The 24,843-nt window shown below is 46.0% G+C and overlaps 1 protein-coding gene across 1 annotated transcript; it reads left to right on the top strand.

Moving 5' to 3' along the window:
• Window positions 1-54: 54 nt before the first annotated feature.
• On the top strand, window positions 55-23,462 carry RMND1 (required for meiotic nuclear division 1 homolog). The gene is made up of 12 exons (XM_075342192.1): window positions 55-96; window positions 3,211-3,596; window positions 6,404-6,512; window positions 6,826-6,901; window positions 11,928-11,967; window positions 13,235-13,335; window positions 13,421-13,527; window positions 13,788-13,852; window positions 13,940-14,016; window positions 15,272-15,392; window positions 20,637-20,753; window positions 22,860-23,462. The coding sequence occupies exons 2-12, from the start codon at window positions 3,225-3,227 to the stop codon at window positions 22,890-22,892; spliced, it is 1,218 nt and encodes a 405-aa protein (XP_075198307.1). The 5' UTR covers window positions 55-96; window positions 3,211-3,224; the 3' UTR covers window positions 22,893-23,462.
• Window positions 23,463-24,843: the final 1,381 nt, after the last annotated feature.

Here is a 24,843-nt window from a genome sequence, read left to right on the forward strand (position 1 = left end):
GTCGCGGCCGCTAGAGGGAAGCGGCCAAAGTCAGCATGACTGAACGGCGGGGGGCGGAGCCTCATGGCAGTCAGTGGGCGGGGCCTTCTCGTGCAGGTAAGTGCTGCGTCTGCCTGTGAAGGTCGCAGGTTCGATTCCCGTCTGCGCTGTTGTCGGGTGATGGATATTTTACCTCTGCCCCTATAGAGTGCAAATGGAATAGATGGTGAATTTATGGTGGAATCTCATTGGTCTTTAGCCCATAGGAGTGTAAGGTCATTTAACAGTGAGATTATCCACCATGATGACTCCCCCTTTAAGGGTTTAAATCTCTTTTTTAACCCTTTCTTTCATGCTATTTTGTTTTTTTGGGGGACCTGTTATGAATTACTGTCTCCTATTAACCCTAAACACTGAGAATAAGCCATCGGAAGCACCATAACCCATTGTGCGCCAGTCATATACACCCATATTCCCACCGGAGAATGGGTCCTGTCTTGGACCACCACTTATGACGTCTATATAGGCATCTAATAGACTTATACTATAATGAAATACCCTGCAACCTTTTATGAGACCCTGGCGCAAGGTTCACACATTTCCGTTATGTTCTATTAGGCGTCATGCACACGCTGCATGTTTTGCCGCGTTTTTTGTGCAGTTTCCTTCCCCAGCAAAGTCTATGAGATTTCAATTTTGCTGTGCGCACGTTGCTTTTTTTTCTGCTGCAGTTTTGTGGTGACCACAAAACTGTACCATGTCAATTCTTTTTGTGTTTTGTCCCTGTGTTTCTCTCTAGTGTTGAGAGCACTCGCAGATCAGGCCCCCCGCCGAGGTCCCACGACAATTCGAGCTCTGCTACATCTAAAGTCATGGAACATTACCACCCGCTGTGAGCTTCAGGCAGAGACTGAGTGAGCTGCATGATCAGCAGTGACGTCACATAGGTTAGTCGCTGCCACAGCTGGAGGTTCCACAGTGCTCCACCTGTGACCACAGGTAACCTGACCTCAATGAAAGTGACGTCAATCAGGTTAGCTGCAGCCACAGCTTGAAGTTCCCACAGTCCTCCACCTGTGACCGCAGGTAACCTGACCTCCGTGGACCTCAATGAACTCAGTGATGTCACTCAGGTTAGCTGCAGCCACAGCTGGACATTCCCACAGTCCTCTACCTGTGACCGCAGGTAACCTGACCTCAATGAACTCATTGACGTCACTCAGGTTAGCTGCAGCCACAGCTGGACATTCCCACAGTCCTCTACCTGTGACCGCAGGTAACCTGACCTCAATGAACTCATTGACGTCACTCAGGTTAGCTGCAGCCACAGCTGGAGGTTCCCACAGTCCTCCACCTGTGACCGCAGGTAACTTGACCTCAGTGACGTCAGGTGAGGTCACTGAAGTCACCTGAGGTCAAGTTACCTGCGGTCACAGGTGGAGGACTGTGGGAACCTCCAGCTGTGGCTACAGCTAACCTGAGTGACATCACTGCCGATCGCTGCTCAGTCTCTGCCTGAAGTCCGCAGCAGGCGGGCGCATTGTCAAAAACGCATATGTTTTTGGAAGCTTTTTTCTGACCACAGGGTGCAGTTTTGTAGTTAACACAAAACTGCAACGTGTCGATAGTAATGAGAAAAAAAAATATGATGTCGCCAGACTGAGCCCATTGACTATAATGAGACAAGTCATTTTACTGGAAAAAAAATAATGCTACATGCCACTGATTTACACAGTCTGCATCAGGACCTAGCCTAAAACATGCAGTCAATGTAAACTGATACATTGTAGCAATCTATGACAACAGGAGGGATTGGATACAATTGTAGCAATCTGCAATCTGTGAGAAGTATAAGGCCTACATGGATTTTTGAATCTCTGGAAAGTTGCAATTCACTGACAGGCAGCAGAGATCCTGAAAATGGTTCAAAATTAAAGAGGTTGTTAAATGGGCAACTTTGCAAGAATGTCTTGGATTTTTAATTCTATAGTTTATGCTTGTTTCCTAGGTCATCACTTGTAACACTCGCAGCCGGTATTAGAGTAGCGAGTGGGATTAGTGGACCCACTGGACCACAGGGGGGGATCTGAGTTTCCCTTTAGTGGGAGGGGCTTAACTAAGTGCCCACCACCAGGCGGACGCCAGGTACCACTCCCAGGGCAATGCCCGGAACTGTGGCAGCTGACCCCCAGGACAGGAGACGAACTTGGGTATAGACAGGTACAGGTGGGTGACTGAGGCAGGCTGGTACGGACAGGAATTGTGGGCACGCCATTGATAGGCAGGTACTGATGACAGACACAGGGTTAATGGGACCTGACAACTAGCTAGCAGACTGGTGTACTGACTAACTGAATGTATTGCACAGGCACCTCCCCTAATGGGAGGATGCCTTAAATACACAGTGCCTCAGCCTATGTGAAAATGGCTAGCCGGCCCTTTAAGAAGGGGGCCAGTGTGTGCTTGCGTGTGTCTTAGGTGCACTCCTGGAAATCCTGTGCAGCATGTACAGGACCCAGGAGGGGAAGGCGGCAGCAGAACACGGTGGATGGCGGGGGCGGTAAGCCGGTGTGTCTGCAGAGACGCCGGCACTACATTGGCCACCTCTGTAATTGATGAGAATTGGTTGGTCTCCTGAGCAAGGATCACAGAGCAGCTTGTAAGTGCTGCTGTGGATCCGGTCAGCTTCTACATCCCTGTGCTGCTCTGATGCTGCGGAGGATAAACTGCCTTCTGCTTGCTGCATTGCGGAGTGCACAGTTCAGGCCAGCAGCACAGGGACACCGCAAGCAGGAGGCAGGGGAGCAGTGCGCTCCTGGACTAAGAACAAGAGATAACCTCTTTTAACCCTTTAATGGTTAAAAAAAAATATTCCTGAGACTCCTACTGATCATTTAAGGAGGGTGCAGGAGAGCTCACCTCATCCTTAAGTGTGAGCGGAGAAGTGTACAGGTTCCAAAGAGAGTCTAGGGGTCCGTACACTACGCTCCCTGCTCCACTGAGCATTCGGTGGGAGTCACAAAATCCAGACCCCACCTACAAAAATTACTACACGGTGGCTCAACATTTTATACAGTTCACATATTCAGACCCCACCAGGAGATAGACCCTTGCCCAATATCTGTCCCTCCACCCTTCTCCTCTCAGTGATTGCTGCATCTTCCATAGAGTTGCATGGAATAGCAGTGTTCATGGGGGTCTTGCCTTTATCACTTAGCCTTTTTCTTCCAGATCGGAGATATACCATGAGTTGGCTAGTAAGAAAGATGCCGAATCTTGTAACACAGATGTGTCGGACTGGTAAACCACAGAGCATGGACGTCCAATGCCGACTGTTCTCCAGAAGGACCTGTGACCGGATGAGCGGTGTACCGGCTGCACATGCCCCCCATTCACTCACTTTAAGGCACCGGTATTGGGACATTGCACAGAGTTCTCCACTCAAGGCTTTCTCATGCTGTAAATGCTGGAGCCACCGTCAGGTCACATCACCCACAAGTAGATCATATTCAACCACCACACAAACCGTGCCAGGACCGGTCACCAAGAGACCCCTGAAGTCATCCAGAACCAAACAGCCGTCCAGATCTAACCTGCCTTTCCTCTCCAAGGCTGAGGTATTGTATCACATTATAGTGCCTGCGTCATACCGTTGTGTACGGGGGTCACCTCATACTTGCCAAGTGTCTTGGAAAAATGGCAGACTACCGGAAGAGTTGTAAAATCTCCCGAGTGTCAAAGATGCCTCCTGGTGATTGGAGCTTCCTGAATGGTTCCTGTCCATGTGCTCCATCATCAGCCCCTGCTCCCTGGTGCTCCCTGGCGCTGGATGTGCTCCATCATCAGCAACTGCTCCCTGGTGCTCCCTGGTGTTGGATGTGCTCCATCATCAGCCCCTGCTCCCTGGTGTTGGATGTGCTCCATCATCAGCCCCTGTTCCCTGGTGCTCCCTGGTGTTGGATGTGCTCCATCATCAGCCCCTGCTCCCTGGTGCTTCCTGGCGCTGGATATGCTCCATCATCAGCCCCTGCTCCCTGGTGCTCCCTGTTGTTGGATGTGCTCCATCATCAGCCCCTGCTCCCTAGTGCTCCCTGGCGCTGGATATGCTCCATCATCAGCCCCTGCTCCCTGTTGTTGGATGTGCTCCATCATCAGCCCCTGCTCCCTGGTGCTCCCTGTTGTTGGATGTGCTCCATCATCAGCCCCTGCTCCCTGGTGCTCCCTGGCGCTGGATGTGCGCCATCATCAGCCCCTGTTCCCTGGTGCTCCCTGGCGCTGGATGTGCTCCATCATCAGCCCCTGTTCCCTGGTGCTCCCTGGTGTTGGATGTGCTCCATCATCAGCCCCTGTTCCCTGGTGCTCCCTGGTGTTGGATGTGCTCCATCATCAGCCCCTGCTCCCTGGCGCTGGATGTGCTCTATCATCAGTCCCTGCTCCCTGATGCTCCCTAGCACTGCATGACACAGAATCAGAACACCGTCCAGTGGAGCACCAGGAAACAGAGGGAAGCTCAGGAGCAAGGAATGGAGAATAGCTGACCCTCTATGTAAGTGTCTCAGTCTGGAAACAGAAGGAGTCCCTTCAGGGAGGACGCAGTGACCTCTGGTGCCACCTATTGGAAGTAGCAATCCTAAATGTCAAGTCACCCATTAATAAGCCTTGTCATATGACTTAGGATTTATGTCAGATCAAAACCCCAATTTGCAGACATGGTTCTTTGGGGTGATTGCCCCTCATCAGTGCAAAGCATGAGCTCTGATGTGGCTGTATGAAAAGCTACAGTTGGGTATAAGGGGAAATCTTTTCTCCTTGCAGACTAACACATCAATCAGGCACGCCAGTAGTGATTGGTGGTCTGCAAACAGGGAGAGGGTTGGGTTTCGGTGAGGAGCTAGTGTTGGATCTATAAATGGGTTCTGGTCCGTCATCTGTATGGGTGGTCGTTTGGGATTTTTATTAAAGGGAACCTGTCACCAGAAATTTTGCTTTAAACCTAAAAGTTTCCCCCTCTGCAGCGCCTGGGCTGCATTCTAGCAGGTTCCTCTAGTTTTTGTGCCCCCTTTTAGACCAAATTAAATACTTTATAAAGTTGTACCTTTTGGTATGCAAATCTTCTAAATTATCCATGGGGGCGGGCTGTCTGGTGTCAGTTACTGTCCCTCCTGCCGATTTACGCCATCCCCCAACGCTCCATTTCATACCTCCAGGACGCCGCCCAGTGCGCCCGAGGTCCCGCGCATGCGCTGTGCGACTGTACCGGGACTCTGCACTGTGTGCACAATGTGACCGCTGGTGACGTTTGCACAGGCACGAGATTATGCGCGGCGCTGTGATTGTCATCAGCAAGTGCCCGCCCATAATCTCGTGCCCGCCCTTTCCCCTCTGCCTCTAGCGTTCTGCGCAAGCGCTGGCCAGATGACCCGACGTCACCTCTCGTAACCGGTGGTGTCCTGATCCGCTCCTCCCATCATCTATTTCCTGCTCCAGGGCAAGATAGGAAAGAGGTGACGTCGGGTCATCTGGCCAGCGCTTGCGCAGAACGCTAGAGGCAGAGGGGAACGGGCGGGCACGAGATTATGGGCGGGCACTTGCTGATGACAATCACCGCGCCACGCATAATCTTGTGCCTGCGCAAACGTCACCAGCGGTCACACTGTGCACAGTCCCGGTACAGTCACACGGCGCATGCGCGGGACCTCGGGCACACTGGGCGGCGTCCTGGAAGTATGAAATGGAGCGTTGGGGGATGGTGTAAATCGGCAGGAGAGACAGTAACTGACACCAGACAGCCCGCCTCCATGGATAATTTAGAAGATTTGCATACCAAAAGGTACAACTTTATAAAGTATTTAATTTGGTCTAAAAGGGGGCACAAAAACTATAGGAACCTGCTAGAATGCAGCCCAGGAGCTGCAGAGGGGGAAACTTTTAGGTTTAAAGCAAAATTTCTGCTGACAGGTTCCCTTTAAGGAAGGCTTGGATTGGAGTCTGTATAAGGAGAGATCAGGTATGGGGTCTTTATCATTATTTAACGGGTGCAGCCTGTGGTCTGCATTCATTTTTAGGTGTGAGCACTATATAGTCTGTTAGTCATGCCGTGGCACTGGATAGTATTGTTACTGTTTGGCGGTGTTATTTGGTCGGCATTTGGTTGTCCTATTTTGGCGCCAACTTGTATGATGCTGATCATTCTGGCAGGACACTGTATATGGGGGGCACTGGCAGAGGGCATCACTTAGCCGAATCATTACAACGGGCAGTGATGCTACAATTGTGCCATCTTTAGATTTGCTATAGTCTACAGTTACTGAGTGACTAGTCAGGGCGGCCATATTGGTTGCCCGCCGGCTTTCCCAGAAACACATACACTTAACTCTTTGTATATGGTCCTGTAGTTGTGACTTATTACCCTTTTACCCTATAGGATCTGATGCAGTGCGTGGCCTTTGCAACAGCCGACGAGTTCCACCTTGGCACCCTGTGCCATGATCTGGCATCACACGGGTACAACGAGCTGCTGAGCTTGCCCAGGGGTAAGTCTTAGCTTTTTGTTTCATTACAGAACTGCAGATGGACAGACATGGAAAAACTAAGAACGATTACAATATATGCTCCGAACCCCGTAAATTTCTGCACCCCCTATCCTACCAGCAGATGGCCTCCTGAAGATCCATATGTAGAGCACCAGTATCTACTGAAAATGCCCTCTTTGTACTAATACTTGCCCTACTTCCCCATTTTAATAATGTACTCTAATAAAGAATCTTGGCAGAAACAGCGCCACCCCTGTCCATAGGTCATGTATGGTACTGCAGCTCAACTCCATTCCACTTCATTCTCTTACAGACGCCTCCAATGTCTTACTGGTCGGAGTGGAGAATGTCTCTAAGGAGCAGGACTCTGGAGAGATATTTTTCTTCAGGTAATACTAGAACTTTGTTACTAGCTCTTCCTCAGATTGTAGGCAGATTTCCCAAAATTCTAACAGTTAAAGGGATAGGAAGGGGTTAAAGGGGTATGTTTGTCTTTTAAAGTGTTTTTGTGGTAGAGGCTCGGTCTCTGTCCCTATACAAGGTCTGTATCTGTCACCGAACAGGATACTCGAGACCCTGACAGACCCTGTAATAGCCCTGGCTAGTGAGCAGGCAATGGAGGGACGCTAGTCCCTAATAACACCAGGGGAAAAAGAGACAGACAGCTACAGTCAGCAACAGGACAGCAGAGTTCCACAACTTCTGAGGACCCTTCTTCCTCGGGATGATTGAATATATCGCCAGTCAGACCCTTACCAATCATGAAGTCATGCAATCACTACCCCTTTAATACCACTTTGTCGTTGCTATTTCCTCTCATTCTCACATGTTGGCCCCAAAGATCTCCACTGTTCCTTTTGTGGTAGGTCAACTCTCTCAACGGCCATTCAAGGTAGTCCCAGGAACACCTCTCATTTACATTTTTAGCTGGATTATTGAACTACATAAACCAGACTACCAAAGTAAAACAAAACAAGAAAAAGCCTTTCTGGCACAAAGAAGATAAAAGCGCACAAACACCGTCCATATAGCTGCAGGTTCCATTCGCTAAGCTTTAGGGAATGGCTCTGGAGGTCAGCTACCTCCATACACAGAACCCAGAGAGATTCCAGAGGTCTTACTTTTACCTTCTGGACCATACCCTAAGGTGGAGATATGGTAAACCGCTGTCCCACCAATCTCATTAGCTTTCACAAAAACGTGGTCCTGTTAAAAGCCGTTTAACTCTCTCAGTATCTAATATATTGGAGCATACATCCCTGTTCACATCACTGAGGCTAACAAGCTCAGTGATACATATCTCCCCTCTTGAATGTTACCAGTGCCCACCTTACACTTTGTTTACAGTATAACAGGATGAAGGGTCAATAGTTATGGGGTATCCTAGTGACAGGATATCAATCACTACCCCTTTAATACCACTTTATCCATGCCAGTTCCCCTCATTCTCACATGTTGGCCCCAAAGATCCCCACTGTTCCTTTTGTGGTAGGTCAACTCCCGCAACGGCCATTCAAGGTAGTCCCAGGAACACTTCTCTTTTACATTTTTAACTGGTTTATTGAACTACATAAACCAGACTACCAAAGTACAACAAAACAAGAAAAAGCCTTTCTGGCACAAAGAAAATAAAAGCGCACAAAAACCGTCCATATAGCTCGCTAAGCTCAGGGTTCCACTCTTTACGATAAGAGGACAGCTCTGGAGGTCTGCAACCTCCATACACAGAACATAGAGTGATTCCAGAGGTCTTACTTTTTGGGAAATATGGCGTATGACATGACACGCTATAAATAAGGAGTACATCGGGAATATTTTAACAATGGTGTTCCCTAGCACTAGTGAGGGGGAAGATGGACACATCTTTCTCTCACCTGCAGGCATACGGTACACTCCTAGCCAGTCCCTATACAGGTTCTGCATCTGTCGCTGAACAGGATATCTGAGACCCTGTAATAGCCCTGGCTAGTGATGAGCAAACCTGAAGTTTGATTTTCGAACCGAACACCAACTTAAAAAAAATATCAAGGTTCAGGTGCTTAACGTGCGAACTTCACTCGCGCGAGCAACGCTGTGCTCGGGTACGCTTGGTGCTCAGCCCTGTGTGATCCGCTTGCAGTGTTTGAACAACTCACACTGGGGGTAACATCAGCACAATTACATGTAGTGTGCAACCCAAAAAAATTGTTTGAAAAAGACCACCTACCCTCCCCCGGAAGTGATCTGCGTATGGATGGCTGTTTGTGAGCGGCAACAGTAGAGGCTCGACTCCTTGACTGCCGGCGAACCAAACCTCCATTGAACCACTCATCTCTAGCCCTTGCTAGGGAGCTGGCAGGTGAGGGACACTAGCCCCACCACTGCACTAATAACACACTAGGGGGAGGAAAGACAAACAGGGAAAAAAAAAAAAACAACAACAACAAACAGCTGAAATCAGCAACAGGACTGCATCCTACACGGCACCATGAAGAGGGGGCTCACACAGCTCCTTCCACCTCCTGGCCAAACATCCAAATGAATGTGAATAACCAGCATCCTCTACTGGGAGCAGAGGGTATATATAGGGATTGGGAGTGGTCCAAACCGGAAACACCTGGGATGGTAATGAGAATGCTTACTGGCAAGGAATACTGAGATTAACCCTCACCTCCCCAAAGGAAAGGAATATATTTAATCTGTAGAGTCACACAAGGCAAAGATAGTCTGGCCCAGAACCTTACTACAGAGTGACAACCATGACACTTTTACCTTCTGGACCACACTGTTAGGTGGAGATATGGTGAACAGCCATCCTACCCATCTCCTTAGCTGTTCACAAAAACCCTACCCTGTTAAAAGCCATCTAACCCTCTCAGTATGTAGCATAAATCCGGGTTCACATCACTGAGGCTAAGAATCTCAGTGATACATATCTCCCCTCTTAAACTTTACCAGTGACCACCTTATACTTTGCCTGCAGTATAACTGGATGAAGGGTCCATAGTTACGATGAAATGACACCAATATAAGCAATGGACCAGTAAGGGACCCCCCAGGGCTGAAGCACAAGTCAGGTATAATTGACCAGACTAATAAAAATCTTTAGTAAACCTTTTCATTAAATTAATTGATTTTAGATTCTGTTCTGTAAAAAAAAAAAAAGTCATCTACATCCTTATGTTTTATATCATGTCTTAAAGGGGTTGTCCAAAGCAGGAAACCCCATTAACTGGTACTTTTGGTTGAAATGTCGGATTAGATTAGAATTTGGAGGACTCGGGATTGTTTGATTTTCACAGGCAGGTTACACCATCATCTAAATCACAGACGATCAAAGTCCTGTCAGCAAATGTGGGCCCGAGGTTAATAATAGCCATCACGGGAGCGTGCGTCTAGTACAATGTCCAACATAGCCTACATTTGCAGCCAAATCTCTTTTTTGGAGGAAAAAAAATCTACTTTTTTAAACCTTTTGATTAAAAATCTAGCATTTTCTGTCTCCAGCTCCTATGCAGGCCTATGTGTCTCCATGGTAACAGACTACAAACAAAGCCTGTGTAGTCTGACCCGACATTGAGAAACTACGAGACAGATTGAGGCCTTACTAACACATTGGTGTCACGTCTGATTTTATTTTTTGGGATGATCCCTTTTTCCTCATCCGTGTGTCATTGTTTTTTTTTCTTGTAAGCAAAAAATCCCAAAAACATTGGCTCCAGTTTCCCATAGCAACCCCAAAAACATTGGCTCTGGTTTACCATAGCAACCCCAAAAACATTGGCTCTGGTTTCCTATAGCAACCCCCAAAACATTGGCTCTGGTTTACCATAGCAATCCCAAAAACATTGGCTTTGGTTTACCATAGCAACCCCAAATCATTCGCTCTGGTTTACCATAGCAACCACAAAAACATTGACTTTGGTTTACCATAGCAGCCCCAAAAAAGTTGGCTCTGGTTTCCTATAGCAACCCCCAAAACATTGGCTCTGGTTTACCATAGCAACCCCAAAACATTGGCTCTGGTTTCCTATAGCAACCCCCAAAACATTGGCTCTGGTTTACCATAGCAACCCCAAAACATTGGCTCTGGTTTACCATAGCAGCACCAAAACATTGGCTCTGGTTTACCATAGTAACCCCAAAACATTGGCTCTGGTTTCCCCATAGCAACCTCAAAAACATTGGCTCTGGTTTACCATAGCAACCCCAAAAACATTGACTCTGGTTTACCATAGCAACCCCAAAAACAGTGACTTTGGTTTACCATAGCAACCCCAAAAATATTGGCTCTGGTTTCCTATAGCAACCCCCAAAACATAGGCTCTGGTTTACCATAGCAACCCCAAAAACATTGGTTCCGGTTTACCATAGCAACCAGTGAAGCACGGACAGCACATGGCGTATAGTATGTCCGTGCGCTGTCACTGGAAAAAGTTGGCACCTAACAAACCCTGTTGTGTGAATATGGCCTAAAAACAATAAGACTGTGAGATCAGACTACAGAAGGCTTGTTTGTAGTCTGTCCCCATGGAAACACATAGGACTGTATAGAAAGATGTAAACAAAAAATGAAATAAAAAAAAAATGGTTGCGAAAATAGACATATCCTTTAACTTCACCTCAGAAACTAAGACTCCGCCATCTTGTATGTATATACAGTATGTGTGGGATTATCAGATGCTGTGTTTAAAGGGAACCTGTCACCAGATTTGGCCCCTATAAGCTGCGGCCACTAGCAAGTGGGCTCTTATATACAGAATTCCACAATAATGTATATAAGAGCCCAGGCCGCTCCGTGTAAAATAAAAAACGCCTTTATTATACTCACCTGCGGAGTGGTCCGGTCCGATAGGCATCGCTGCTCTCTGGTCTGGCCCCTACTCTTTTCGGCGATCGCCGTCCTCCTTCTACCCAGCCCAGTATGGAGGACGTGTCCTACTCCATCCATACTGGCCGGCATTGAGGTCCTGCTCAGGCGCACTTTGATCTGCCCTGAGCAAAGTATTGTAGTGCGCATGCGCAGGCGGTCATCAACCTTTCCTCGTGCATGCGCACTACAATACTTTGATCTGCCTTCAGTAGGCCAAACCAAAGTGCGCCTGTGCAGGACCGCAATGCCGGCCTGTGTGGATGATGTAGGACTCGTCATCCACACTGGGCTGGGTAGAAGGAGGACGGAGATCGCAGCAGAGAGGAGGCGCCGGACCGGAGAGCAGCGACACCCATATGACCGGATCGCCCCGTAGGTGAGTATTATAAAGGTGTTTTTTACGTTATACACAGCGGCCTCGGCTCTTATATACAGTATTCTGGAATGCCAAATATAGGGACTCACTGGTGGTGGCCGCAGCTTATAGGGGCCCAATCGGGTGACAGGTTCCCTTTAAGGAATTCCCATATATATTGGTAATTGTAACCCTGTTCTTTATACAGGGAAGGGGCCGTTGTGTTTTGGAACATAGAAGAAAAAACTGTAAGTTCCTTAATTTATTTTTTTCTTAAAGGGATTGTCTATGAATAAGACAATAAGCCAAATGCTGCTCCATTCAAACTCACGCCTACAGTGAGGAGGAGTGGGGGACTCGGGAACCCCCATCTAGGGATTAATGGGGTGCTAACAATGACATCAGACATTTATTCCCTATTCAGTGAGCAGATAATGAATGTCAGTAGTAGGACAAACCCTTTAACACTAGAAGTCCCAGTAATTTCGAGCTCCCTGGGTTCCAAAGGTAGAAATGTTAAATGACCCCTCTCTGGGACTTCTAGTGTTAAATAGGGATAAATGCTAATATGATATATGCTAATATTCTAATATACCAATATCATATATGCTAATATCCTACTTAACCATATGCTGTCCTAGACAAAATTAATAAACTTTGTGAAAAGTAGTTAAAGGGAACCTGTTGTAAAAATAAATCTGTTAATCTGCAGGTTAATAGAGTTCTAAAGCTGTGTGCAGCTACCTGGAGGAAATGAACGTTATTCCTTCCAGCAGCCGCCGGCTTTCAGTCATAGAGGCGTGGCCGGCGTGCTTTTAGTTTTTGTAACTTGTGTATTTTCGGATTCCAGATGAAACGCGTAATGCAGTGCGGCCACGTGGAAGAAATGAACTTTATTCCTCCCAGCAGCCACCGGCTCTCAGTCATAGAGGCGTGGCCGGCGTGCTTTCAGTTTTTCTATCCTGTGTATTTTTGGATTCCAGATGAAACGCATGATACAGTGTGGCTGCCTGGAGAAAATGAACGTTATTCCTCCAAGCAGCCGCCGGCTTTCGGTCATAAAGACACGGCTGGCATGCTTTCAGTTTTTGTAACCTGTGTATTTTCAGAATCTAGATGAAACACATGATGCAGTGTGGCTGCCTGTAGAAATTGAACGTTATTCCTACCAGCAGCCACCAACTTTCAGTCATAGAGGCGCGGCCGGCGTGCTTTCAGTTTTTCTATCTTGTGTATTTTTGGATTCCAGATGAAACGCATGATTCAGTGCGGCTACCTGGAGAAAATAAACGTTATTCCTCCCAGCAGCCGCCGACTTTCAGTCATAAAGACATGGCTGGCGTTCTTTCAGTTTTTCAAACCGGTGTATTTTCGGATTCTAGATGAAATGCATGATGCAGTGTGGCTACCTTGAGAAAATGAACGTTATTCCTTCCAGCAGCCACCAGCTTTCAGTCATAGAGGTGCGGCTGGCGTGCTTTCAGTTTTTCTAACCTGTATATTTTCGGATTCCAGATGAAACGAGTGATGCAGATTTTGGAGGGTCATGAAATTCAGCCATACGAGGTGGCGCTAGTTCACTGGGAGAATGAGGAGATAAACTATACATTTGGAGAGTAAGCGTTATCCTCTGTTAGCCCGCAGCGGTCACAATATAATCAGTTGTATATTGCAGTCATATCCAGACATTTTTGTTTTCAGGGGTCATACAAGACTTATGAAAGGAGAAATTGTGCTAAACTCCCAGCTGCAGACGACTGAGCTCATTCTGGAGAAGTTTGCCTTCTCCAATGCACTTTGCCTGTCCGGTACGTTCCATCCGAAAATTACTCATTGTATAGGACGGTTTATTATTGTATTAAATGGCATTTTATTTTAAAAATGTGGGTATTTTTTCCATATCACAATCATTTTTTTTATCCTAAAAATCTGAAATCTTGTAATTCTCACACCGGCCACAGGGGCTTCTTTAGACTCTAACTTCCTGTTGTTTCAGGAAATGCACACGTACATTAGCAGCAATGAACAGACCCCGATCCTATCTGTTGTGTCTTATTGTGTTCTGCAGTGAAGCTGGCCATGTGGGAGTCCACTCTGGATACTTTTGTGGAGTCCATCCAATCTATCCCAGAGGTCAGTCATTCGTACTTCCTCCTACCGACCAACGCACGTTTCGGCCTCCTTATAGCGGATATATCATCTTATCTTGTCTTGTTTCAGATGCTGAAAGCCAGAAGGAAACTGAAACTGTCTCACGATGATGTCATGCAGAAAATCGGGGAGCTGTTTGCTCTAAGGTAAATTTAATTAAATCAATGTACAGTTTGTCAGTGTTATTTACGTGTACTGTATGGTGGTCTTAGTTTTGTGTACAGTATGGCAGTGTTATTTATGTGTATTGTATGGTGGTTTTAGTTTTGTGTCATTATGGCAGTTTTATGTATACTGTATGGTGCTTTTAGTATTATGTACATTATTGTGTTATTTACATGTACTGTATGTTGCTTTTAGTTTTGTGCAACGTATGACAGTGTTTTTTATATGTATTGTATGGTGGTTTTAGTTTTGTGTCAATATGGCAGTTTTATGTGTGTACTGTACGGTGCTTTTAGTTTGTCTACAGTTAGGCAGTGTTATATATGTGTATTCTATGGTGCTTGTAGTTTAGGGCACAGTATGGCAGTGTTATTTAAATGTATGCTACTTTTAATTTTGTGGACTGTATGGCAGTGATTTTTTTATATGTATTGTATGATGGTTTTAGATTTGTGTCAGTATGGAAGTTTTATGTGTGTACTGTATGGAGCGTTTAGTTTTCTGTACAGTAAGGCAGTGTTATGTGTACTGTAGGGTACTTATGGTCTTGTGCACAGTATGGCAGTGTTATATAGATGTATTGTGTGCAAGTTTTAGTTTTGTGCGTAGTATGGCAGCGTTATTTTTATGTATTATGTGGTACTTTTTTGTTTTGTGCACCGTATGGCAATGTTATTTATATGTATTGTATGGTACTTTTATATTTGTGCAAAATATGGCAGTGTTATTTATATGTATTGTATGGTGGTTTTAGTTTTGTCAGTATATCAGTTTTCTGAGTGTACTGTATGGTGCTTTTAGTTTTTTCTATAGTTAGGTAGCGTCATTTGTGTGTACTCTATGGGGCTTGTAGTTTTGTCTACAGCATGGCAGTGTCGTTGAAATCTATTGTGTTGTGGTTTTAGTTTTGTTTACAGTATCAGTGTTATTTACGTGTACTATTTGTTTTTAGTTTTCTTTCCACTATTTATTTTTCTTTTTATTTTATTCTCTTATATGGCGCCATTAATTTTCACAATAGTTTACAGACATCATCAGTATGACAGTGTTATTTATGTGTACGCTATGGTAACATTATTTATGTACTGTATAATGAGGGCGCTGTGCCTCTATCATGCATTTGTATGGATCTAGCTGTAAGTGTGTGTTTTCCATATACTGTATACGTCCTCTTCTTCCTTGACACAGACCTGCATATGGCGGCATTAGTAATGTAGTTGTAACCTTATTTTTCAGACATCGTATAAACCTAAGCTCGGACCTCCTCATGACTCCTGATTTCTACTGGGACAGAGAAAATCTGGAGCACCTCTATGATAAAACCTGTCAATTCCTCAGCATTAACCGCAGAGTCAAGGTGCAACTTTATTTAATCTCATGTTTCATAGTGTTTAAGGTAGATTTGGGTCCATCGAGTTCAACCCATGACCTAACCTAACATGTTGATCCAGAAGAAGGCAAAAAACCCCATAGGGCAGACAGTAAACGCCACATTAGGGGAAAAATTCCTTCCCCACTCCACATTCGGCAATTAGACTAATTCCCTGGATCAACGCCCCATCACAGGATCTAATACACATAACCAGTAATATTATATTTTTCGAGAAAGGCATGCAGGCCTGTCAAATTTTAGTGAGTCAACTATTACAACATTATGGCAGAGAGTTCCATTGTCTCACTGCTCTTACAGTAAAGAATCTGCGTCTGTGATTATGATTAAACCTCTTTTCCTCTAACCGGAGTAGATGTCCCATTGTCCCTGTTGCAGACCTAGGTGTAAAAAGAGTCTGTACTGTCCCCTCATATATTTGTACATTGTAATAAGATTGCCCCTAACCCTTCATTTAAAGGGACTAAGGGGTACTTTGCACACTGCGACATCGCTAGCCGATGCTAGCGATGCTGAGCGCGATAGTCCCCGCCCCCGTCGCACATGTGATATCTTGTGATAGCTGCTGTAGCGAACATTATCGCTACGGCAGCTTCACATGCACTCACCTGTCCTGCGACGTCGCTGGCCGGCGACCCGCCTCCTTCCTAAGGGGGCAGGTCGTGCGGCGTCACAGCGACGTCACACGGCAGGCGGCCAATAGAAGCGGAGATGAGCGGGACGTAAACATCCCACCCACCTCCTTCCTTCCGCAATTCCGGTAGAGGCAGGTAAGGAGATGTTCCTCGCTCCTGCGGCTTCACACAGCGATGTGTGCGGCCGCAGGAACGAGGACCAACATCGTATCTCCTATTGGTGCGATATTATGAAAATGACCGACGCTACACAGATCACCGATTTTCGACGCTTTTGCGATCGTTTATCGGCGCATCTAGGCCTTACACTTTGCGACGTCGTTACCGGCGCCGGATGTGCGTCACTTTTGATTTGACCCCGACGATATCACAGTAGCGATGTCGCAACGTGCAAAGCACCCCTAAGTCCAGGATTTAGATATTTATGATGTATCTGCAGAATATCTGATCTGTGAAAGTCCAACATCCGATGCCCCTAGCAATCATTTTTTTGGAGCTCACTTGGTGTCCGGAATGCGGCACCGTACACTGTGTCGTGATCGTTCTTCTGTTCTGCAGATCAGCTCCTATTGAAGTGAATGACATCTTAGCTCCAGTAACAAATGATGGCCACCAAGGAGTTGCTGTATGTCTCTGTACAGTATGGATATCTGACCTCAATGGGAGCACACCTGATCGCTGGTGTGCACGGTGTCAGGACCCCATCAATCTGATTTTGAGGTCATCCTTATCTACAGTACCGAGCAAAAGTTTGGACACACCTTCTCATTGAAAGCCCAGATTAATGCCTTATAATACTCTGATGTGGGATATATATATATAATATGTGTATGTATGTATGTATGTATGTGTATATATGTATGTATATAGATATATACACATATATACACATATATACACATACATACATACATATGTGCATACGTGCATACATACACATATATATATATATGTGTAGCCATACACACACACACACTAAAATGCTTTTTATTTCTGCATAAAAATTAAAAGGGTTGACCTGGACTTACAGTACAAACCAAAAGTTTGGACACACCTTCTCATTTTCTCATTGAAAGAGTTTTCTTTATTTTCATGACTGAAAGTTGTAGATTCACATTGAAGGCATCAAAACTATGAATTAACGCATGTGGAATGAAATACTTAAAAAAGTGTGAAACAACTGAAAATATGTCTTATATTCTAGGTTCTTCACAGTCGCCACCTTTTGCTTTGATTACTGCTTTGCACACTCTTGGCATTCTCTTGATGAGCTTCAAGAGGTAGTCACCGGAAATGGTTCTCACGTCACAGGTGTGCCCTGTCAGGTTTAATAAGTGGGATTTCATGCCTTATAAATGGGGTTGGGACCATCAGTTGTGTTGTGTAGAAGTCTGGTGGATACACAGCTGATAGTCCTACTGAATAGACTGTTAGAATTTGTATTATGGCAAGAAAAAAGCAGATAAGTAAAGAAAAATGAGTGGCCATCATTACTTTAAGAAATGAAGGTCCGTCAGCCCGAAAAATTGGGAAAACTTTGAAAGTGTCCCCAAGTGCAGTGGCAAAAACCATCAAACGCTACAAAGAAACTGGCTCACATGAGGATCGTCCCAGGAAAGTAAGACCAAGTGTCACCTCTGCTGCGGAGGATAAGTTTATCCGAGTCACCAGCCTCAGAAATCGCAGGTTAACAGCAGCTCAGATTAGAGACCAGGTCAATGCCACACACAGTTCTAGCAGCAGAAACATCTCTAGAACTGTTAAGAGGAGACTTTGTGCAGCAGCCTTCATGGTAAAATAGCTGCTAGGAAACCACTGCTAAGGACAGGCAACAAGCAGAAGAGACTTGTTTGGGCTAAAGAACACAAGGAATGGACATTAGACCAGTGGAAATCTGTGCTTTGGTCTGATGAGTCGAAATTTGATATCTTTGGATCCAACCACCGTGTCTTTGTAGAAAAGGTGAACAGATGGACTCTACATGGCTGGTTCCCACCGTAAAGCATGGAGGAGGAGGTGTGATGGTGTGGGGGGGGGGGGCTTTGCTGGTGTCACTGTTGGGGATATATTCAAAATTGAAGGCATACTGAACCAGCATGGCTACCACATCTTGCAGTGGCATGCTATTCCATCCGGTTTGTGTTTAGTTGGACCATCATTTATTTTTCAACAGGACAATGACCCCAAACACACCTCCAGGCTGTGTAAGGGCTATTTGACTAAGAAGGAGAGTGATGGGGTGCTACGCCAGATGACCTGGCCTCCACAGTCACCAGACCTGAACCCAATCGAGATGGTTTGGGGTGAGCTGGACCGCAGAGTGAAGGCAAAAGGGCCAACAAGTGCTAAGCATCTCTGGGAACTCCTTCAAGACTGTTGGAAGACCATTTCCGGGGACTACCTCTTGAAGCTCATCAAGAGAATGCGAAGAGTGTGCAAAGCAGTAATCAAAGCAAAAGGTGGCTACTTTGAAGAACCTAGAATATAAGACATATTTTCAGTTGTTTCACACTTTTTTGTTAAGTATTTCATTCCACGTGTTAATTCATAGTTTGGATGCCTTCAATGTGAATCTACAATTTTCAGAGTCCTGAAAATAAAGAAAACTCTTTGAATGAGAAGGTGTGTCCAAACTTTTGGTCTGTACTGTAAGTCCAGGTCAACCCTTTTAATTTTTATGCAGATATAAAAGGCATTTTAGTGTATATATATCCCACATCAGAGTATTACAAGGCATTTATCTGGGCTTACACATTATATTGACGTCTGCTAATTTTGGCAGGACTGGCAACAATGTGTATGGAGAGCCCCTAACTCTTAATTACGGCCGACATCTGGGGAAAAGGATTGGGCATGTCGGATTTAAACTGCCTGATCCTTTTGTTCCCAGGGAAGATAAATTGAGGACAGTTCTAGTGTCTAGACAAAAAGACTGACGCCACTCTCAACATGCAGTCTGAACAGGTGCAAAACTGAACATGACGTTTAATAACAAAAATAGACAGTTGCACTCTGAAATGCTAAGTATGCAAATAATGAATGTGAGAATAAAATAATATAGACATGCATGACTGCTTAAGGAAATCTAGGAAAAATTGAGAATTTTAGCATACAAAAATGGCTATTTCTATATTTGCCCAGTAGCCACGTCAAGGCATATGTCGTGTACTGGGTACTTACTCTAACGTCTCTCTCTGAGTTAACAACCTTCTGTGTATGAGCAAGTAGGAACCTGCTACCGAAGAATAAAATCACCTGTGGCTAATGGGGGAGGGGTGCACAGTCAGAGGGCATGACTCCATAATCTAGACAAAAAAACTGACGGCACTCCCAAAATTCAGTCTGAACAAGTGCAAAACTGATCATGACATATAATAACAAAAAAAGATAGTTGCACTCTGAAATGCTAAAGCATGCAACAATGAATGTAAGGAGATAAGAATATACAAATGCGTTACTGCTTAAGGAAATTTAGGAAAAATTGAGATATTTGGCATATAAAAATGGCCAATTTTATATCTGCCCAGTAGCCACATCAAGGCAAACCTATATACATACTGGGAACCTACTCGAACACCTCTCTCTGGGTTAAAACCCTCCTGTGTATGGGCAACTACTGAGCGAGGAGTAGGTACCCATTATATGAGATATGCCTTGACGTGGCTACTGGGCAGATATAGAAATGGCCATTTTTGTATGCTAAATATCTCAATTTCTATAAGCAGTAATGCAGATCTATATTCTTGCATTCATTGTTTGCATGCTTTAGCATTTCAGAGTGCAATTGTCTTGTTTTTGTTATTATATGTCATGTTTGATTTTGCACCTTTTCAGACTGCATGTTAGGGTGTGCAGTCAGTCTTTTTGTCTAGATTATGTGCACCCCTCCCCCATTAGCCACAGGTAATTTTACTCTCTAGTATCAGGTTCCTACGTCCCTATACACAGGTGTTTTTTAACTCAGAGAAGCGTTAGAGTAGATACCCAGTATAGAGATATGCCTTGACATGGCTACTGGGCAGATATAGAAATGGCCATTTTTGTATGCTAAATATCTCAATTTTTCTTGGATTTCTTTAAGCAGTAATGCATGTCTATATTCTTGCATTCATGGTTTGCATGCTTTAGCATTTCAGAGTGCAACTGTCTTTTTTTTTTTTGTAGTTTAGTGTCTAGCTGTGCAGCTTAACCAGAACACTTTCACATCTAGGTCGAGCGTTCATCCAACTTCAGCCATACAAGATACACTTGAGTAAGGATTTCTACAGCTCCCATTGAACGTCATAATAAATCTGTCTGCATTAAGCTGCAGAGCTCCCCCTAGTGGTGCAAATTTTATCAGTCTAAGGGATTGTTTTATCTCAGACAGACCCTTAAATAATGCAGCCCCCCTGGGGTAAGCAGCTGATTTTCAGACATGGTCCTCAAGAGTGATGTCCGCTTAGAAGCGGCTCTCCACTCTGGTGATATTGGGGGGGCTTCCCATCTATTTCATTCATTATAGGGCAGATGATAATGGTTTGTCAAACTTCTGCAGTGGATCTATGAAAAACTATTTTATTTAATATATTTTTAGGTGATTAATGAAAAGCTGCTGCATTGTACAGAGCTGACCGATCTGATGCGAAACCATTTAAATGAGAAACATGGCCTGCGGCTGGAGTGGATGATCGTCATACTGATCACCATCGAGGTAAATGACATGGAATATCCAAACTGGTTGTCTTACCAGTGGTCTTATGCTGAGCACACACCTCGGACGGCCTATCCTCCTGACCACCCCCATACACATAGGGCAGGTATTTTTCTCACCTCCCCCCATATGCATCCAACCTTATCGAGCGTTCAAGGGGGTCTTATATAATGGATAATTTGTCTGGATACAGTAAGGAGGCCACCATACACTTTAGATGATCCTCCAATGTTTTTTTTTTTGGTGGGACTGTCTGACCATTTAATGGGGAAAGAAAGGATCAGGCAGTTGGATTTCAGCATGCCCTATCCTTTTTTTCAGCGCACAGAACACATGCATGCTCGGTCGGGCTGAGTGTGCATGTGTATTGAGGAGTTGGGAGCTGTTAGTTGAATGATCTATCTATTATGTATGGCCGGCCTTAGAAAGAAAGGGAAAAGTGTTATGCGGGCGTCACACGGTACGATCTATCGTGTGATCGCACGAGCGATCGTACCCGCCCCCGTCGTTTGTGCGTCACGGGAAAATCGCTGCCCGTGGCGCACAAAGTCGTTAAACCGCCGTCACACGCAGTTACCTGCAGAGCGACCTCGCTGTGGGCGGTGAACATCCTCTTCCTTAATGGGGTGGGACGTTCGGCGTCACAGCGACGTCACACAGCGGCCGGCCAATAGAAGTGGAGGGCCGGAGATGAGCGGGACGTAACATCCCGCCCAACTCCTTCCTTCCGCATTACCGGTGGGTGCCGCGGGACGCAGGTATGCTGTGTTCATCGTTCCCGGGGTGTCACACGGAGCGATGTGTGCTGTCCCGAGTACGATGAACAACCGGCGCCATGAAAAATAAACAATTTTTTAAAAATAAGCGACGAGTACACGACTCACGATTTGTGACCGATTCTGCGTCGCTCGGAGGTGTCACACGAGATAACATCGTGAACGATGCCGGATGTGCGTCACAAAAACCGTGACTCCGGCGATGCATCGCACAATAGTTCGTCTCGTGTGACGCCCGCATTAGTCTGGACTATTCAAATAGGAGACAACCTCCACATTAGTGAGATGGGCTTGTTACCTTGTAATTTCTTATCTCTGTTAGCCCAGGGGTCCTCAATCTCGGGGCTTGTGAGTTTTATTGTCCCTGGTAAGTGTCATGCTGAACTATGTCGATGTTCACAGGGGGTATTATCACTTGTTGGGGGGCACTATAAGCGCACTAAAGGGGCATTACTACTTTATAAGGGGGCATCTGCAGCACTATAACCTTCAAAGGGTCACACAGGGGGCTTCTAAGATTCCTTTGCACAGAATGTGGCTTGTGATCATATCTCAAAGCTCAATGTGGTGCTCACGAGTCCTGGTTTAGACAGGGCTTACAAACTATTAGGACTAGGACACACAGCGAGTAAAACAGTCCGAGTGGAATGTGATAAAAAAAATCGTATTCCATTCGGACCAATGTTACTCTATGGGGACGATCCCATGTTCGATTTTTTTTCTCAGCCCTAATCGGACTGAGAAAACAGTCGCAGCAAGCCGCAGGTGGAATCTGATCCGTTTTCACTTGCACCCATACAAGTCTATGGGTGTGAATGAAACATCGCACTGCACTTGGATGACACCGGAGTGCAGTGCGATAATCGCATCAGCTGATAATGGAAGAGATGGAGAGATTAGTCCCTCCTTCTCCTCCGCAGCTGTGATCCGATCGCAAGATTGAATTACAGTCGCATGACACTCGGCTAACGCTAGTAGCACAGCGGAAGCCGAGGGTCATCAGCATATCGCATCCAATGCTAAATGCTCGCGTGGCCCCAGCCTTAGTCGTAGCGTCACTGTGGACAATTTGAGATCATGTAGAACACATTAAGAGGAATGGTAGCATCCAGTTTACAATATTCAGACATTTCCTGGAGGAATAACAGAGGAACGGCCCAACACCGGCTATTTACTAAGCCGGACATTTCAGAAGAGCGGACAGAAGCTGTCCTTTCTTTAGAACAGGTCATCAGTATCCGGTCGTTGGGGGACCGACACCCCCAAAAACACGTCCTAGTCCCAGACAACCTTAACGTGTCCTCTTTTTCTCCTCTTTGATGTTTTTCAGGTCCTGTTTGAGCTCGGAAGAGTAATATTCTGACCAACAAATCATGATGCTGAATTCAAAGGGCGACCACGTCATGTCGAGTCCTCCGGAGGGAGCGCTGGGCGACCCCCACCCTATACGCATTAAACAGGAGCTGGCCCTTTAAGAACATTCTGAATATCTGACTACTGACGGAAAGAAGTAATTTGTTCTTGCAGTTGAATTAAATCTATTGTTCCCTGTTATCAGCCACTTCAGACTGGAACCGTCAACTACCTCACCAAAGCTGTTTATACAGATTATTGGACCCAAAATGTGATTTGATATTGATGGGGTCCGGCTTATACTCTGCAGGCTCCAGCATGCGCCATTTTTCAGGCCTCCAAAGTGGATTTAACGTTCCATTCACTGCCGGCAAGCAGGGATCATGAAGACGAGAAGGAATCGGGACATTTTTACATAAACACTCGAAATTCCTTTTCACAATCTATATTATATGGTATAATTATATGTGCGTGTGTTTTATTTGTAGAATTGTGTTATAATTTATCATCAGAAGTGATTAATTACTTCGAGGATGTGTCCTGGATCAGTGACCGCATAAAGAACAATGTCTATAATGGAGACCGCTCCGACTCTGAATTATTTTGGATGTTTTTTCCTCTATTCATTGATTTATTCTTCCTCCTACTTCAAAGAGAGATCTCTCAGGCTCCCAGAAATGTCCCAGACCCCGGGGAGACCTTACAGAAAAGGTGCAAATAAGAAGATGGCAGCGAAAAATCAACCAATCAGAAGCCAGCTTTCATTTATTTCACTGCTCTGGTAAAATGAAAGTTGTTCTGTGATTGGTTGCTATGGGCAACAGACTGTTTATGGTTTCCATATGTGCCCCATTGTTTTCATTGATGTTTTTTACTTCAGAAATCATTTCACGGCCCATTTATTCATTCATTGTGTCATTTATATGTCCGCATTGCGACCGTCCATACCCTGATACACTTTTTACATGGAGTAGGCCTCGGTTACAAAAAATCAGTAAAATGAGGCCTTGTTGGGCACATAATCGCAGCAGAGGTCGGCCTTCAGGTACGCTGGCTTCCCAGGACGTCGGTCAGCCATGACAGTTCTTTAAACGGGTTATCAACTACTGGACAAGCCCAGCTTAATCAATTCATCTATATATATAATTGCCTTATTCTGTCTGTCTGTCTGTCTTGCTCCAAAATTGTGTCACCGTGACATTGTGTCACCGTGACGGTGTCATTACAGTGACAACTGTCGGATTGGCCGCTGGGCTCGGCCTGGCCCCACCCCCCCCACAGATTGGCCGCTCGCCTCGGCCTGGCCCCGCCGCCCGCATGGATTAGCCGCTCGCCCCGGCCCTCCGCACGCATCGCCCACTCCAGCGTACACCGGCTCCCAGTACACATGTGCAGGGAGCCGGCATACGCTGACGCCTCGCCCGCTCGCCCCTGACACACGTTGGCACACTTGGCCCCGCCCCTGGCGGACATAACCTTGTGATGCTGGGATCGTGACGGAGCCGATGTACGCTGGTAACCATGATACACATCGCGTAACTATAGGAAGCGCTTCCCTTAGTTACACGATGTGTATCATGGTTACCAGTGTACACCGGCTCCCGGTACACATGTGCAGGGAGCCGGCATACGCTGATGCTTCGCCCGCTCAGCCCCGCCCCCTTCACACGTTGCCATGCTCGGACCCGCTCCCGGCGGCCCCAGCATGGGGGATGGCGCACGATGGGGGGTGTGCAGCATGGAGGATGGAGCACGATGGGGGGGGTGCAGCATGGAGGATGGAGCACGATGGGGGGTGTGCAGCATGGAGGATGGAGCACGATGGGGGGTGCGCAGCATGGGAGATGTAGCACGATGGGGGGTGCGCAGCATGGGGGATGGAGCACGATGGGTGCGCAGCATGGGGGTTGGAGTACAATAGGGGGTGCGCAGCATGGGGGATGGAGCACGATGGGGGGTGC

The sequence above is a fragment of the Anomaloglossus baeobatrachus genome, chromosome 4 (assembly GCF_048569485.1).
Source record: "Anomaloglossus baeobatrachus isolate aAnoBae1 chromosome 4, aAnoBae1.hap1, whole genome shotgun sequence".
Taxonomy (NCBI): Eukaryota; Metazoa; Chordata; class Amphibia; order Anura; family Aromobatidae; genus Anomaloglossus; species Anomaloglossus baeobatrachus.

Bases quoted from the DNA above. Each gene is read 5' to 3' on its own strand.
- RMND1 (XM_075342192.1), top strand. From the start codon at position 3,225: ATGAGTTGGCTAGTAAGAAAGATGCCGAATCTTGTAACACAGATGTGT. The intron at 6,513-6,825 runs GTAAGTCTTAGC...ATTCTCTTACAG, and splicing joins GCTGCTGAGCTTGCCCAGGG to ACGCCTCCAATGTCTTACTG. The intron at 15,393-20,636 runs GTGCAACTTTAT...ATATATTTTTAG, and splicing joins GCATTAACCGCAGAGTCAAG to GTGATTAATGAAAAGCTGCT.